At 43.0% G+C, this 18,497-nt stretch overlaps 1 protein-coding gene across 3 annotated transcripts in view; it reads left to right on the top strand.

Annotated features, from left to right (window-relative positions):
• Positions 1 to 18,497, top strand: part of slc38a12 (solute carrier family 38 member 12) — a 75,134-nt gene that overhangs the window by 33,824 nt on the left and 22,813 nt on the right. For all 3 annotated transcript variants that reach the window (XM_078401240.1, XM_078401241.1, XM_078401242.1), the window contains exons 6-7: positions 4,423 to 4,503; positions 16,400 to 16,499. In XM_078401240.1, the coding sequence (XP_078257366.1) occupies positions 4,423 to 4,503; positions 16,400 to 16,499 (181 nt within the window). The remainder of the gene's footprint in view (positions 1 to 4,422; positions 4,504 to 16,399; positions 16,500 to 18,497) is intronic.

Genomic DNA, 18,497 nt, shown 5'->3' with positions numbered 1-18,497 from the left:
TGCCATGTCCCCACATTTATCAGCTGCCAGAATCTTTGACGATCAGGAGCATTCAAAACAATGAAAAACTATTAAAAATTAATATTGCTATTAAAAATTGCATGAATATTTTACACCAAATTTTAATGAACATGGATGACAAGTAAACAGTGCAAGGAGTAGGCCATTTAATTCTTCGCACTTGCGCTACCATTTGTGGCTGAGCCTTTATTTGAGCACCTCTTCCCTTTTGCAGACCTGATCACAGCAGGCTTGTCCAATACTGGTGCTATGAAGCCACTACTGACTTTGTATATTGATGAATCCCAACTAGAGTACATGCCATGTCTTTTCTCTGGTGTTTCCTAGTGTCGCTCAGCAGGAGGACTGATTCATCAGCTGAGGGGGGGACGGTGAGCGGTAATAGGTGTCTGATATAAAGCCATGTGACATTGTCTGATATCAGTGTTGAGTCCCAAGGCTACTCCTGCTTGCCTGTGCACCACTGTGTTTCCCCTACTGGTGGGTCTGCTGTGCCAGATTAATAGGATGTATAAAGATACGTAAGAATAGTTGTAAAAATAGAAGCAGTAGTAGGCTATTTGGCACCTCCTCTATTCATAGCAGTCAACTTTTCTGTACTAACTCCGTATCCCTCAATTCCCTTTGTGTCTTGTCTATACTCAAAGATGTCCACTGTCCTCCTGAGGAGAGAATTCAAATGATTCACTATCCTTTGGGTGAATACATCAGAGTCTTGTTTGACTAATACCAAGTTTTGGATGCGCCAGTTTCACAAAACACCTTCCATCCACCCTGTCAAAATTCTTAAAGCGTTTGCATTCTTCTGCATTCAAGAGAGAGCTAGATAGAGCTCTTAAGGATAGCGGAGTCAGGGGGTATGGGGAGAAGGTAGGAATGGGGTACTGATTGAGAATGATCAGCCATCGAAGGGCCGAATGGCCTCCTCCTGCACCTATTGTCTATTGTTTGTCTTTCAACAAGAAAGACAAAGGGTACAGGCCCAGTTTGCTTAGCCTTTCTTTGTAGGACAAATTCACCCGACTATCCAAGGAATTATTCTGGTGAGCCTTTGCCGGTGAGACAAAGCTTTGCACGATGTGGCCTCACTGGAGCCCTCTGTAGTTAGAGTTAAATGTCTCTTGCACTCAAAGCCTCCTGCATTGAAGGTGACCGTATACCTAAGTGCTTGCTGCACCCACGCATTAACTTTCAGTGAATTGAACACAAAAAAACACATTTCTCTGGAGTTTTTCATTTTGCATATGCGTGTAATTCAGTCAATTCAAAGAAAAAGGTAAATTACCTGCAACTTCTCTTCCTTGGAGTAGTTCTTCTTTGAAAGTCACAACCTGTGCCAGTTTAGTGGGCAAATTTTCCCGAGTAACTGCATCAGGTTGTCGCTCCACTGCTGGACCGCAAGCAAAATGGCAGCAGCGAGGACCTTTCAGAGAGTTGCTGACTTCTGCATTGATATGAGCGGCCCTTGGAAGTGTTCCATTGGCCAGCCTGGCCTTCCCCTCTAGGTCAGGGGCCTCCAAACATTCCAGCATGAGGGCTAGGACGTCAATCTAAATAGAGAACATTTTCATGCCGGGGGAAATGCTGAAAATCAAAGGGCATGGTGTTGTGGATTGAAAGAGAATGGGAAGGATGGTGGTAGATCTGAAGAATGGGAGAACTTGAGACCAGTGAGGGATGTTCAAAATATTGATGGAGGGACAAAATAGAACAAAAGTAAACTATTAAGCAATATAAATGCAAGTTGGAAAAGCTATGATGACAGTGCCATTTATAACTCTTGTTTCTTTTTAAATTGAGACCGAAATTAACTGAGGGTGAGGAAATGGTTTGCTTCATATTGCAAGACACTAACAGCATATTTAGAATAGTGTGAACAAGGGGGGGAATGGTGAAACTTAAAATAGTTATTGCTAGAGAAATAGTACAAGTGAACTGAGTGGGTTAAAGGCTGACAAATTTCCTCAACCTGATGGCCCTTATCTATAACGAGGTTAACTTTAATAGGGTTCTAGAATGAGGCCACAGTGTGTGTGGATGAATTCGTATTGAACTCTGCAGTTCCCTGATTTCTGGAAAAGCACTAATAGATTGAAATATAATGCATGTATTTAAGAAAGGAGTACGAGGGATCGGCTGATTAGCTTAACACTTGAACAATGTTGAAATACTAATTTTTATGAGTGAGATCTAATGTATCTGCTGCTTTCAACCCATGGAGAACCCTGTTTCTCCATCTCAATTTTAGTTTTGGACCCTGCTCCTGAAGCGCTGTTAGAATTATACCACAGGACTTTCATTTTAGCTTTTGGAAAACTGGTTAAGTTTGTCATTGTAGGTCATGGTTTACAATACAATACAATACAAGATATCTTTATTGTCACTACAGGGGTACAACGAGATTGGGAATGCGACTTCCATACGATGCAATAAATGAATTAGCTAATCAGCATAACTTTAGACAACCCAGTGAAACAAAATTAGAAACAGTTTTAAAACAGAATAAAGTGCAAATAGGTCTGTGCCAGTTCGCTGTGCGATGTGACCATCCGACTCAGCAGAACTCATAGTTCTGCTATAAAACAATAGGTGCGTTCCTATAAGAACTCGTGTTATAGAAAATTCTTATAAAAACAATTGTGTGAATGGGGATAGGAGATTAAGGTCTAGAATTTCATCTTCACAATAGCAAAGTTAATTTTCCTGCGGGATTTTCAAATTGATGGCCTGTTCAATAGCAATAAGTTTATTATTGCAAGCTAAAGGATTGTATGTTGCATTGGTGAATGGAGTATTATTTTGCACGTATTAAGAGATGCGATCGTTTATTAATTTCAATGGCCGCCCCAGTTAAAGTAGCTGTTGTGTTCTTAAGAGACAATGGTGTCTGATTACTGTAGGAAAGTTACATGGAAACAGTATTTTCCAGTGATCTCTACAGCAAACCACTGACTTCCCCCAGCTATCTCAACCACACCTCCTCCCACCCTGCCTCTTGCGAGGACTCCATCACTTACTGTCAGTTTCTGTTTTTGCCTATTTGCTCTCAAGCTGAGGCTTTCCACTCTAGGATAGTTGAGATACTTTCTTTCTTCTGCAAGCATGGTTTCCCTTGTTGTTGTGGATGGAGAGAGATGTCTCTGCAATTTCTTGATTTGCTCATCCCTTCCCCCTACATTTTCTCCTGCAACTTCAGGATATGTTATACCTGTCCCGACATGTCCTCTCTTGCCTCCATTCAGGGACCCTGACTGCCCTTCCAGGTGAGATAAGGTTTACTTGCATCTCTTCCGTCCTTACATTCGGCGCTCTCAATGTGGTGACCTCTACATCAGAGAGACCAAACATAAACTTGGCAACTGTTTTGCTGAGCGCTTGTGCTCTGTCCAACAAGGTCTGCTGGAGCTCCCAGTTGCTCACCATTTTAATTCCCCATCCCATGTCAATACTAAACTTTCAGTCTTCAGTCTCTTCCACTGCCAGAGCAAGTCCACATGCAAACTGAAAGAACAAAACCTCATCACCTCTTTGGTAGCTTACAATGGCATGAACATTGAATTCTCCAATTTCAGGTTAAACCCCTCCTTTACTTTCGTAACCTCCCTTTTTTGTGCCCCCATGCTTTCATCTTTCTCCAACGTCCCTTTCCACTCATCTTCCACCTCTTCCTTTCATTTATTCTCCCTCCCCCTGTCCTTTTCTTTCCCTATCCCTTCCTCCAGTTTTATATTTTATTCCTTCCCCTTCTTCCTCCTTCCACTCTTTTGTCTCCATTTCATCTCTAACCTTTGTTATAATCTCCATCCATTTGCCAATTACTCCTTGCCTGGATTCACCTATTGCTCTCCAGATTTTGTTCCATTCCTTCTCCTCGCCTTTGTTTCCAGCTTTTTTCCCTTTATCAGTCCAAAGAAGGGTCAAAACCCGAAATGTCTTTCATCCATTTCCTCCACAGATCTGCCTAACCTGCTGAGTTCCTCCAGCACTTTGATTTTTCCCGTTTCCAACATCTGCAGTTTCTTTCATATCTTACCATCCCCCACTTCATTACTGTTTAAATCCAAGACAGCTTTTTTTCTGCTTGTCAATATCCAAGTAATTTGAGTAATTCTCTAGTTCCCAGTCGAAATCTCATTGTAACATTTGGTCTGTACATTGCTTATGGTGTTCCCTAATTAATCAATAGCATTACAGTGTATCCAATTAGCGTTATGGAGACGCTTGATAACAATAGAACTAGCTGTGCAGCTATTAGATTAAAGAAGAGGATTTGATTTTTTGATTTGGCCATTGATTTGTGGATTATTTAACTTGTTCTAAACATTACATCTGGTTGTTGGTAGTCCTTTCCGTCAATGAATTAAAGCGCTAACCATCCATGTAACTTGTTTTTATGCCTAGAAAGAGCCAATACAAACAATGCCTTTGACATTGTGGAACGAATAGAAATGGGTCAGATGGCTTCCATGTACTTCAATAAAGGTGAGACTTTGCCCAAAAGCTTTTTTGTTCATGTAAATGTCTACTGTTTGATAAGTGTTTACAGTGACTGCTTTACCTGTGCTTGGTTGGTGGTAACCAAGCAGCAATCAGCCTGGGTGGTCTGAACTTGAAGGTATGAAATCAATGTGTGTTGCTGCTTGTTTGACAATCTTGACCATGTTCACTCATAGATGAGCTCAATAATCTCTATAAGCTTTGAGTAAATTCAGAAGCAAAAATCCAATCCTGTCTCTAATGTTTAATTAATGCCAAATTTTCTTTGGAAAGGGAGCTGAAATGGGACATTCAGTAGCTCTCCAAGAGCTGTCGCTGACACATTTCATTATAAACTTGTATGAAAAGACCACAGCTATAAAAACCTGTGGTGAGCACAAAAGTTAATTACTATGCAGACTGTACGATTACTTTATTCTGGAGAAATGTAATAACTTATCCAGTATGACAGTTTTCAAAGCAATCTTGTGCAGGTTCACCAATGCACCGGTCTTCAGAGTATTTTAAGATTGTGATCCAGGTCCTAAGTAAAAGTTGTGCCTGCATTAGCTGGAGACTGTTTTTTCCCACACTATAAACATTGTACCCTCTACAACATGCACTGCAGTTACTTGCCCACGCTACTCCAATAACGTCTCCTGAACACATGGCTTTTAATTACTTCAAAAGTAACAACACAAGGTATTGTAGTACAATTTAATTAATGATCAACTTCTAGTTTGAAATGTTAAGACAAGCTGTAAAAGGCTATTGGGAGGTAAGGTGCATCCCCAAGTACAATTTAATGCTTTCTTAACCCAGATGGGCTGTTCCAGGGGCAATGAATGGCTTTCTGACCTGATTTTATAATCGTTAGGGAGTTCGATTCAATTGAGTTTGCATTGTAACAAGGCTGGTTTACAGAAAGGATTTGGAAAAAAAAGTGGTTGACCTATCTTGCAGCTAGTTTGTAGAGAAAGGTATGCTTCATCCAACAAAGAGGACTAGGATGTGTGTATGGCTTCTGGTCAATGTCCCAGCTTGTCCTATTGTCTTGGAGATGTGGGAACAGCATTGCCTCAACAGGATGAATTGTCTCCTTTAAACATGGATATGGTAGGAAATTATATTAAATGTATGTATGTGGAGGAATAAAATAACATGCCTGTTTAAGCCAGTTATACGATCCCAAAATCTAACTTTTAAATTCTGACGGCAACATTCTACACCAATCCAGAATACCCAAAGTAGCTGTTCCTTAGGTGAGCTATTGCAACACTAATCTGAGGGCAAAAATCTCCTACTTCCATGGGTGAGGAATCTGTATACATGTTCACTCTCAAACAACACCATCATTCTGTCTTGCCTTTATGCAAGCACCATTCATATACATGTGCCTAGTTCTAATGCATGTAAAATCTGGGGCAGATCATGGCAGAGGTGTTGATTCAAAGAATCTTTCAACCCATTGGGCCTATAAACAGCTGTTTGAGAGTTCTTTGAAATTATATATTTTTCAGGAACTGGCTTTCACTGCCAAGCGGAGTATTTATCACCCATTCCTAATTACCCTTGAGAAAGTGACAGTGAGCTGCCATCTTGAATTGCTGTAAACCTTCTGGTGAAGGTACTTCCACTGTGCTGATGAGAAGAGAGTTCCATGATTTAGAGCCACCGTTAATGGATGATCAGTGTTATATTTTCAAATCAGACAATGTGCATCTTGAAGGGGGACTTGAAGCTGGTGCTTCCGTGCAAGTTTCTCAAGCTGTGAATTTGGGAGGTGCAATTTGGGAGTAGCTTGGGCAGAAAACTGCAGTGCATTTTGTAGATTGTACAATCTTAACATCGCCGGCGCGGCTCGGCTGCGGGACGTTTCAGTGCCCGGCGCGGCTCGGCTGCGGGACGTTTCAGTGCCCGGTGCGGCTCGGCTGCGGGACGTTTCAGTGCCCGGTGCAGCTCGGCTGCGGGACGTTTCAGTGCCCGGCGCGGCTCGGCTGCGGGACGTTTCAGTGCCCGGTGCGGCTCGGCTGCGGGACGTTTCAGTGCCCGGCGCGGCTCGGCCGCGGGACTTAACATCGCCCGGTGCGGCTCGGCCGCGGGACGTTTCAGTGCCCGGTGCGGCTCGGCTGCGGGACGTTTTGGTGCCCGGTGCGGCTCGGACTTAACATCGCCCGGTGCGGCCGCGGGACGTTTCGGTGCCCGGGGCGGCTCGGCCGGGGGGCCTTCCATCCCCTTGCGGGGGCTGTGCGTGTCGGTTGCCTCGGTAGGGGTCGAGTTGTCTGTCCGTGGGTGCGGGGGGAGGAGAGGGGAAGTTTTGTTGCCTCCATCACAGTGAGGGGGTGTTTGGAGTCACTGTGATGGATGTTTGTGTTGGGGTCGGGTGTCCTGTGTTCTTTTCTTTTTTTGCTGTGACTGCTGAAATTTCGTTCGATGTTGTGCCGAGTGACAATAAAGTGTTGTTATGTTATGTTATGTTATGTTTGTTCATAGGTTGTAGCAGCAGAATTAGGCCATTTGGCCCATCAAGCCTACTCCACCATTCAATCTAAGGTAGAGACAAAATGCTGGAGTAACAGCAGGGCAGGCAGCATCTCTGGAGAGAAGGAATGAGAATGAGAGATGCTCCCTGTCCATCTGAGTTACTCCAGGATTTTGTGTCTACCTTCGATTTTAAACCAGCATCTGCAGTTCTTTCCTACACATTTTGTCCGCCATTCAATCTGGCTGATCTATCTTTCCCTCTCAACCCCATTTTCCTGCCTTCTTCCCATAATCCCCAACGCCCATATTAATCAAGAATCTGTCAATCTCCGCCTTAAAAATACCGATTGGCGGCTTCCACAGCCATCTGTGGCAATAAATTCCATAGGTTCACCACCCTCTGACTAAATAAATTCCTCCTCCATCTCCTTTGTAAAAGTATGTTCTTTTATTCTGAGGTATGGTGTCTAGTCCTAGACTCTCCAACTAGTGGAAACAACCTCTCCACATTCACTCTATCTAGGCCTTTCACTATTTGGTAAGTTTCAATGAGGTCTCCCCTCATTCTTCTAAACTCCAGAGAGTACTTTCAAACGCTCATTTGTAATATGGGGGAGAAGCTTGCTCGGGCTACTCCCTGGCATCCAGGCCTGATTTTTTACTTGGATCTCCTTGAAGGAAGTGTAGGTGTACTGAGGACGCCAAGCATTACCACACAGCTGGTGACTGTGTGAAGTACCAATTTCCAATAATGTCACATGGGATGATGTTCCTTTCAGTTTTAGAAGCCCCCTATAATATGGGACAGTTGGCAACCCTTGGGTCAACGGTATCTGAATATACATCTGTACATTCATGAAACTACTACTGGGTTACTTTATTTTCGCAATGAATAAAAGGGATCCTTGGAGAGGAATCTTGCTTGGGTGGGGAGGAAGGTTGGAAAGAGAGAAGAACAGAGTTGGGTGGAGTAAGAATGAACAGAGAATATACAAAGTAGAGGTTTTTTTCTGTAGAGGTTGGGGTTTAAAAAGAGAACTTGATACATAGCTCACTCCGAAAAAGGAATAAGATCCCCAGCCAGAGAAGTTCATACCACTGGGCTGTAAGCTACCCGAGCGAAATATGAGATGCTGCTCCTCCAATTTTCGATTAGCCTCACTCTGCCAATGGAGGAGACCTAGGACAGTGTGGGAATGGGAAGGAGAATTAAAGTGATTATCAACCGGAAGATCAGGTAGGTTGGCTAATGTTCTTGAGATTGTTCCTTCTCAGTATGAATCATCGAAGAGTCCTGTAATTTAATAGCACTTGTGCCGAAAAATCCTGATGATCAACAGCAAAACCCAGCTGTTGCTCACCAAGTGTATTCCTCATTTGTGATTGGGTTGGACCTATGGCCAGATCTATAGAAGAAGGCAAGTTTGTGCTCCAATTTACATGCCGTTCATAAATGGGAAATGTTTTGCATTTTTCAAGGATATCATGGAGGTTACATTCATCAACAGATTTTTTTTCATTTGGACTGGCAGAGAACGATTGTAAAGATAGCATTTCAGTTTGTGCCTGTCGAGCTGTTTTTGTTCTTACTCCTGTGCTACACTTTGTCTTTTACTTTATCTTCCAGTTTCCTTGAGAGTTTGTTACCAGTACACAACATCTTTTCACCTCCCTCCCCTGCAATGATTGATTCGACCTCTACATCTGCTCCACTTCATGCCTCTCCCAGCCCCGTTAATAAAACTGGTTTTGCCCTGTGGCTCACTGCTCATTAATTTGAATCCTTTAATCGAGAGAGCTATTATACCAAAAGTGTAAGGAGATTCGTTTTTAAATTCTTTAACTTGGTAGGTTTGTATCTTGCCCTCGAATGTTTGAATCTGACCTTCATTTGCAGAGCTTGTCAATTCATTTGTGTTAGCAATGTTTTGTGGTGCATGGTGAATTTGTACTAATGAGAGATTAATCAACTGAAAGGCTAAACAATAGCTTTTTTAAATAATGACCTACCTGCTGTTTCTTTCCTTTCTGTGCGTCCTCTAAGAGAACAACCTGAGAACATCTAAGTGCTTGATTGAAAGTCCCATTCGAATATGCAATTATTGGGATGAATTGGAAATTACAAGTGCAGTGGAAATCAAAAAGCTGATATTTATTTTGTTGTTCAGGTGCTTTTCTACAGCAGCACTGCACAGTCCAAGTGGGGAGTATTGGAGGGTGATTTTCATCCTTTTGTGTGGAATAATCACCATGAGATAGATTCCGATCTGATCATTTAGTTCAAAATTGGGCAACCAGAAACTGGAGAGGGACCAATATCCTTGCGGGGACCTTTGCTGCTGTTACATGGGATGGTTTAAACTAATGAGGCAAGGAGGTGGCACTGCAACAGGTGAGGAATCATGTGTAGAAAATAGATCAGGCAACTTCAGTGGGCAGAGCAGACAGAGACCAGAGGGGAAGCACCGGGAAGGGCGGAGGGACTGTTAGATTTAACCACATTTATTATAATGGAAGAAGCCGCACAGATAAAATGGATGAGCTGAGAGCATGGGTTGGCACATGGGATTATGACATTGTTGCAATCTCCGAAATGTCGAGGGAAGGGCAGGGAGTGGTAGCAATGTCCTTCTGACTTGGCCAGTTTTGTACCAAACCAACCTATTCGTTACACCAACTTTTGTCTGTTTATAATGGCCTTACAAATTCTTCCTCGTCATTTATTTATCCAGCTCTTATTTGAAGGCTGCAATGGAACCTGCCTCCATCAAATCCATTAGTGTGTTCCAGATTCCAACTGTGGTTTGAGAACAAATACGTTTGGTGTAGATAGCTGTGGAAAGGAGAACAGAGTTGCGACTGGGAAAAGAGATTGAAGATGGTGGTTTCAATGTTTGTGTTAAGTTGGTTTCAGTGTTGGGTTGGAGGAACATCCTGCTCATCCTGGGGGCGACTGTGCTGAGGTAGAGCCGAGTGTGTTAGCATTGGTGATTGCTGGCACTGTGTTTTAAGATGAGCAGCTGATGAGAGAAAGGAAAGGTCCCAGAGGACGGCAGGGCAAGAATTCATAGCAGGGCATTCTTTGCCAGGACGGGGTGGATGTGAATGGAGCCAGTTGAGTAGGTGTCATAGGAGCTTAGTGTGGTCAACCACTTACACGATGAGTTAAGAAAAGCAACGCTAATTACCACCTTCAAAGACATACAGTATGTGATTTATGATTTTTAGAAGCAAGGACTGAAATGTCTGAGCTTTACCACCTGACAAAGGTTAGCCGGCTTATAGGACCTGCTCCCAATCCCTCTCCCCTCATACATAGTCCTGGAAGATGCCTTCATTGCTGGGGACAATCGTTGAATTTTCCAGGATTTTGGGAGTCGCCACCAAGCTGCCTGCAAACTTGAAGGTGGCAGTTCCCTGCTATCACCACCTTCAAGTAGTGTCGGAAAATAACTGCAGATGCTGGTTCAAATCGAAGGTAGACACAAAATGCTGGAGTAACTCAGCGGGTCAGGTAGCATCTCAGGAGAGAAGGAATGGATGATGTTTCGGGTTGAGACCCTTCTTCAGACGAAGGATCTCGACCCGAAACGTCACCCATTCCTTCTCTCCTGCGATGCTGCCTGACCTGCTGAGTTACTCCAGCATTTTGTGTCTACCACCTTCAAGTACATATAGTTACTAAATTGGAGCAAGCATCCTCGGATGCAAAAATTAGAACGAAGCCAGAAATTGTTGAGGAACTTAGCGGGTCTGGCAGTGTCTATCAGCACTGGAAAACTGAACAAGGTACTTGGCTGACGGTGAGAATTCTTCACTCAGATTGATAAATGGGATTTGCTATTTCTTACTCCTCTTGTTCCACAAATACCCAACAGGTGATATGCTAAAAGTGGTTACTTTTTTGCATACCTTTCATTCATTGTTCTTTGTCTCTCCACATCATCGCCTATATCTCTCATTTCCCTTATCCCTAACCAGTCTGAAGAAGAGTCTCTACCTGAAACGTCACCCATTCCTTCTCTCCAGAGATGCTGCCTGCCCTGCTGAGTTACTCCAGCTTTTTGTGTCTATCTTTGGTTTAAACCGGCAACTGCAGTTCCTACACAAAAGTGATCTCTTGTTAGGGTCTCATGGCACAGAGACAGGGCCTCTTTCCACCAATTCCATGCCGACCATCAGTTGCCTGTGCAATAAACCTGGGAAGCTGGAAATCTAAAACCCAATTATAAAACGCCTTTTCCCTTTCCTTAGGCTCCTTCCACATCAAGACATACGGCAGAATGTCAATTTGGGCATCGTGTTGAATTGCACGTTGTTGATTAAACTGCTGAAGCCTGTAAATTTGTTCCTTGCTTGTTCCCTGCACCTTTCTCCATTCTACTCAATGTTCAAAAACTGAATATGTTGGAAATCGGAAAGAAAAGTACAAATATTCAGCAGGTCTGGCCGCATCTGTGGAGTGCAATAGTTAATTTTTCAGTCCATGACCTTTCATTAGCTAGGAAAAGTGAGAAAACAAACATTTTGAGTTGCGGAGAAGAGGGAGGTGTGGAGAGAGCAATGTCCGTGATACTGTCGAGACCAAGAGAATGAATAACACAGATGGTGTACATGCTGGCAGCGACAGGATGCTGAAGGCTTGTTAATTATAGTGATCTGTCTTGAGGTGCAATTCAAGGGAGATGAATGGGAATGGAGAAGGAAAACAAAATATCGGAACTGAGATGCAGGACACAACTGTTGCTGGAAACCTGGAGTGTGAGAATGCTGGCAGTCATTTTGGCCATCTAAGGTCCCTTGGTATATTTTCCTCTTAATGTGACAATAAAGGCTGTAATTTTGTGACTGAAGCTTTTTGCAAACTTTTTAATTATCGGGGTTGCTCTCTGTTCCCAAAATCGTTTTTTTTAAATTGTTTTTTAATACAACCCCAAATTGGGGCAGTGAAAGACTGGGCTTAATAGGCTGCTATGGAATGAGCAGGGCAGTCTTGTCCAGGGCCGAGTTGTGGGTGAGCAGCTGTTCAGTGCTGCTGCGGACAGGCATTAATTGCTTCTCTGTCTTTGGTAACCTTTCTCCGTTCTTGGCTCATTGTAATGAGGCCTTGAATATTTGGGTAGTTGATGGTCTTGTCAGCATTGTTGCGTTTGCAATCTGTTCCTTAGGTCAGAGTTTTGAAGTGGACCTCTACCTCAAATCTCTGTAGCACTGTTTGCTCCCCCTTGAGGAATGGCAGTGTCTTCAAAGGAAGAATGCCTTAATTAGCTCTTTTTTCTGGTCATTATCAGTAAAGCAGTCCCAGTTGTTCTTGGCCAAGAAGCCAAGAGCCTCTTTGTGGTGGCCAATTATAATGATCTTCAGGACAGCCCTACATTGTGGACACCCTGTGACTCTTAGACAGAGTGGGTGATTGTGGTGACCCTCGCTTTCATGTTTCCCCATGTTGGGGGAGTCCAGAACAAGGGGTCACAGTTTAACAATAAGGGGTAGGCCCGTCTACTCACCCACACCCCGATCCGTGACCATATCACCCCCGTCCTTTATAAACTCCACTGGCTCCCCATCCCCCAGAGAATCCAGTACAAAATCCTCCTCATAACCTACAAAGCCCTCCATAACCTGGCCCCATCCTACCTGACCGACCTCCTCCACAGGCACACTCCCACCTGCACCCTCCCCTCTGCTGCTGCCAATCTCCTATCCCCCCACATCCGGACCAAACTCAGATCCTGGGGGGACAGGGCTTTCTCCATCGCTGCTCCCACCCTATGGAACTCACTACCCCAAAACGTTAGAGACTCCTCCACACTCACCACATTCAAAACATCGCTGAAGTCTCACCTGTTCAGTACTGCCTTCAACCACTGAAGGTCACCTCACCTTCTGTCTCCTTTCTCTGTTCGTTTATTTATTTACTTATTTATCTATTTATTAATTTCCCTATGTTCTCTAAATCTCTGTAAAGCGTCTTTGAGTATATGAAAAGCGCTATATAAATAAAATACATTATTATTATTATTATTATTATTTAGGACTGAGATGAGGAAAATCTTTTTCACCCAGAGAGTTGTGAAGCTGTGGAATTCTCTGCCACAGAAGGCAGTGGAGGCCAATTCGCTGGATGTATTCAAGGGAGAGTTAGATATAGCTCTTTGGGCTAATGGAATTAAGGGGTATGGGATAAAGCAGGAACAGGGTACTGATTCTGGATGAATGGCCTATTCCTGCACCTAATTTCTATGTATAAGAAAATAACTGCAGATGCTGGTACAAATCGATTTATTCACAAAATGCTGGAGTAACTCAGCAGGTCACCCGAGATGCTGCCTGACCTGCTGAGTTACTCCAGCATTTTGTGAATAAACCTATTTTCTATGTTCTGTTTCTGTGTTTCCTCTACCTGAACTGTCCTTGACAAAAGCGGGGGCTCGATACCCCTACGCCTCCTGCAATGTGAGTGGAGCTTGATGTGTGGATAAAGCATATTTGTAATAGGCCTAGTGTGAGACTGGTTTGGAAATGCATGCTGGAAATAACCAGCAGCTCGGGCTACATTGGTGGGGAAAGGGAACACACCATGAAAGGTACGCGGCCTTTCATCAGAACTAATGAAAGGCCATCAATCATGAAATATTAGCTGTCTTTATCTGTCTACAAATGCAGCCCAGCCTGCTCAGCATTGCTAGCATTTTCAGTTTCTGATTTCCAGCAATAGCACTTCTATTTTTTTGGATTAGTTTAATGTGTTTTTGATTTGTGTCTCCTGTAAATAATATATCAAACATTTAGTTGGGGATTTTTGTTGAGGTATCAATCTGTGAGCCTTAAGCCACCTCTAATGCATCAACATTCCTGAGATCTGCTTAAAATCCCTGGACTGGAGAGAGATTGCATCAGTCAGAGTAAAGATCCTCTCTGGCTGCCTGTTTTCGAGTTATAGGTGAGGTTACAAATGATTAAAGTAAATTGAAAAGAACAGTTATGAGAGGAGAGACTGGTCCACTTTTCTACTTTACCACAGGAGAGAACGTGGAAAGAAAGTAAAGAATGGATGGATGCAAAGTTGCACTGAACAACATTATACCCTTAAGGGGTTTGTTAGATCTATTTGGATCTCTGAACATGCAGCAGATTCCTGCAACCTGCAGGAACCGTCCTCGAGCAGAGCTGCTTCTCATCGCACTTGCGGGTCTGGCAGTGTACCTGTTTTTTTGTCTATTTGCTTTCTGACCACTGCAGATTGGCAGCTTCTGGTTGTCTGCTGTGGCACCAGGAAGACTGAGCAGTTTCCTGCAAAGGCTCCCAGCCACATCTGCTGCGCATCATTGCACATTTAGTTTAGATTAGTTTATTGCCACGTGTACCAAGGTACAGTGAAAAGCCTTTGTTGCATGCTAACCAGTCAGCAGAAGGACAATACATGATTACAATCGAGCCATCCACAGTGTACAGATATGTGATAAAGGGAATAACGTTTGGTTCCAGATGTCCAGATAAATTGGATGAATCTGGTCTGTACCCTGGACTTCAATCAAAATGGAAAGCATTTTCATGTCAGAGGAATACATGATTACAATCAAACCATTCACAGTGTACAAATACATGATAAAGGGAATAACATGAATAATGTTTTATACAAGATTAAGACAGTAAAGTCCGATCACAGATAGTCCGAGGGTCTCCAATGAACTGGAGAGTAGTACAGGACTGCTCTCTGGCTGTGGTAGGATGATTCAGTTGCCTGATAACAGCTGGGATGAAATGGTCCCTGAAATTGGAGGTGTGCATTTTCACCCTTCTATACCTTTTGCCTGATGGTAGAGGGGAGAAGAGAGTGTGGCCAGGGTGCGACTCGTCCTTGATTATGCTGCTGGCCTTGCCCAGGCAGTGAGAGATATAAATGGAGTCAATAGAAGGGAGGTTGGTTTGTGCTTCGCCCACAATTCGCTGCAATCTCTTGCTTTCTTGGATGGAGCTGTTCTCAAACCAAGCTGTGATGCATTCTGATAAAAAGCTTTCTATGGTGCATCAGTAGAAGTTGGTGAGAGTTGTAGGGGACATGCAGAAGTTCCTAAGCCTTCTAAGGCAGTAGAGGTGTTGATGTGGTTTCTTGACCATTGCTTCAATATGGGTGGTCCAGCAGAAGTTGTTGGTGATAGTTACTCCTGGGAATTTGAAGTCTTCAATCATCTCTACTTTGGCCCTGTCCATGCATGTGTATGTGTACCATTTTGCTTCCTGAAGTCAATCACTAGCTCCTTTATATTGCTGACATTGCCATGTCACAGGAATGGCATTGACTGTCAGGAAACTATGACACAGATTTGGGCATTCGGCTACCACAGTTTTGTCTCCTGTGTCTGTGCTGTTTGTCTGTGGAAAAAGGTAGTCTGTTGTCCTCTAAATATTCAGTGAATACACAATGAGATGTGAAGGGTTCCTCATCGCTGTAGGTTGCAGCCATAGTCCCCATTCCCAATTGCTATAGTTGCTGTTTCCAGTTGCAAACCTTGGTCTGTGCATCTTAAATAGATGGTACATTATTGTTAAGGCCTGTTCATGTAATTGAATTCCCATGTCATATCTCCTTTTCTTCTATGAATGTGTGAATCCTACCTGTAACAGGAAACAAAAGTTATATTTGTTTATCCTGCTCGTGCCCACAGGTTTCAACCATTTGATGCACCCAGCCTGGGTTTTGGGGTAGAAGATGATGTGGAGAGACTTATTGTTTGAGATGTAGAGAGAAAAGGTGCTTGAGAATTTGGACAACTATGTTGTCTTGAAATTCAGCTGCTTGACCTAGATTTTTTAATATCTCTCCAGGAAATATTTTCTGGGTGCCAGTTTAAGGATCCTGGCAAATTTTCACTGCTTCATTCACGTGTATTAGAATTTGAAAGCACTTTGTGGCCGAGTCTGGTTCTATCCGAGGCAAATGTTCGGAATGCTTCATTGAGCAGCTGAGCAGGAACACAAGTTGTATTTGCTTTTCACTCCAGGCCTCTGAAGACCTGTTGTGCGGAACCATTCTACTGGCTCAGATCAGTTGTTTCTGCACAGATTGGTGGTTGAGCCTGGGACACATGACTTCTGTTAATTTATTACAGCATTGTTTCCACATTAGTGATCTTTCAGGCACAAGAGCTGTTGCCTATCTGTGATGTACAGTATTTTAAATACATTTCGATATGTCAATTCTGAAAATGAGTGTTCCTCTGATAGCTAATCTTTTAGATGCATATAAAGGCAAAGGACATATTGTTGCTCCAGTTGGACTTGGCAGTCACCTCTCAAATCAAATGCCAGTGACTGGAAATAAAGTTGGTAGCAGTGAAGAGCACCTGTCTTTGCACAAATATTTACATTCGCATATGGTTCCAAGATTTTTAATTTGTTTTGTTTCTTCACACAGTGGGAGTCAACATGTTCTACATCTGCATCATAATCTACCTCTATGGGGATCTGGCTATCTACGCAGCTGCTGTCCCATATTCCCTCACAGAAGTCGTCTGGTAAGTATTCGTTGTTGCTCTTGCCCTTCACTTCGCTGCAATGTCAATGAGACTGTTGCTGACCCCTTAACTATTCGTCATAAGATTGGTGAAAGATTTATGTCGTTATTTTAAAAGTGCGACAACGGAAAATTGATTATGGAATGAAAGAAGAAGAATATTTTTCAAGCTGTCTCTCTCGAGTGCAACAAGCATCAAACATACTGATTTCCACTGCAGATCGTTATTTGCGTTCATTGTACTTAATGGATTACTCATTGTAAATGAATAATTTTTTTACAATGTGTTTATGCTTCATTAACTCATGCAATTATAGAACCAAAGGATAACTTGAGCAACTTAGCTTTAGCGCGCGGCCTTACTGCGGCACCTGCTGCACGAGGCATTGGCAGAGTCTTGTCTCCCAAGGTCCAATACTTGCCCCACAGGCTATGAATAAAGGATGTCAAATGAATACAAGAATACATGGGACATGTTCACATTTGAATTTTGATTGTACTGAAGCAAATGGAAGCAGCAAGATATCAGTAGGACAATATCAATTAGTTTTGTGCCCATTAAAAAATTGAAAATAGTCTAAAGTGCTGTACAAAGAGGAAATTAAATGTCGGGGTTATGATCCAAAACCTTGTTGCTTTGATGGCTGTTGCAAGATTTTGTGCGTGGAATGTAGAGTCAAGCCAATTAATGCCAATCTACCATTGGCTGAAGTGAAAGGAATGCCGAGTTAGATTACTTCAATGGGCAATGGAGTAGGTTGGGATGGGGTTTTGCAAGTGTGAGAGCAGTACAGCACAGGAACAGGCCCTTCAGCCCATTATACCTGTGTTAACCATGATGTCCAGTTAAACTAATCTCCTCTGCCTGCACATGCTCCATATCGCTCCCTCCATTCGCATATTCATGTGTCTAAGCGTGCATATTCATGTAAAAGCCTCAAACGCTACTATCATATCAGCTTCAACCACCAGCCCTGGCAACATGCTCCAAGTCCTCACCACTGTGTAAAAAAAAAAACTTACGCTGCACATTATCTTGAAACTATATCCCTCTGATGTTGTTATAAATGATCTCCAGAAGAGGATGTTGGGTTTAACGTTCTGACAGTCTGAGCGCACGATTTGGTTTATGGTAGAAAATTGGAAGTGATGGCTTTCATCTTTTGCATGTTCAACCTGACCCAACTCTTGCTGCATTACTTTGGTGCAGAGCAATGGAGCTGGGTGCTGGCAGCATAGCTGTGGATGCTCTGCCTGGGCATGTGGCTCAGATCAATGGGAGGCAGCAAATAGATGGGCAAGGGTGGGCACACTAACCGCTAGTGAAATCTAGATTGGGAAATGTTGAGCCACTGGCCATTGTCTTTGTCCTTGTATACATGAAACTGAAAAATCTTGAATGCCTTGACAAAGCTTATAAATGAGACTTTAATTAGCAGGAGTTCTGGCTGAAAGTGAGGAAGTTACAAATGAGATTTGTGAGCATCATTAGGGGCAGTCCAGATTTCCACTGCATTGTCCTTTCATGCTGGGCATGGGGACCTGTTTCAAAATTAGTTGTGGCATTATCCATCGACTTCCTACCCCTAACCCACACGCCAAATAGCTTGGACCAAAGTGTGATCTTGGCAGGTCTGAGATTGATGTTGCTTCTGTGACTTTAAAGCAAAAGGGAGTTTTAATAACTCAAAGGCAATATCTTACCTCCGAGAGAGGAGCTTGTTGCGCCCAGGAAAGTGACATTACTGTTGAATGATCTGTGCCTATTCATTCCATTGACCCACCCCATGACCAGTAAAAATTGTCAGTCTATGATTTATAGCAAGGGTGAAATTTAAGTTGGAAGGGAGGCATTGATCAATCCTGTTGCAAGGAGCTGCTTTATTGGTCTACATTGGATCATTTCTACAGTATTTATCAATCCTTCCAGTTGGAGCTCATACTTGTGTATATCAGTAAAAATGTAAGTGAATACACCAATTAAGAGGCATAGGGTTAT

The sequence above is a fragment of the Rhinoraja longicauda genome, chromosome 6 (assembly GCF_053455715.1).
Source record: "Rhinoraja longicauda isolate Sanriku21f chromosome 6, sRhiLon1.1, whole genome shotgun sequence".
Lineage (NCBI taxonomy): Eukaryota > Metazoa > Chordata > Chondrichthyes > Rajiformes > Arhynchobatidae > Rhinoraja > Rhinoraja longicauda.
Note: the sequence above shows the minus strand (reverse complement) of the source record. Positions and strands in the feature narration are given on the sequence as shown.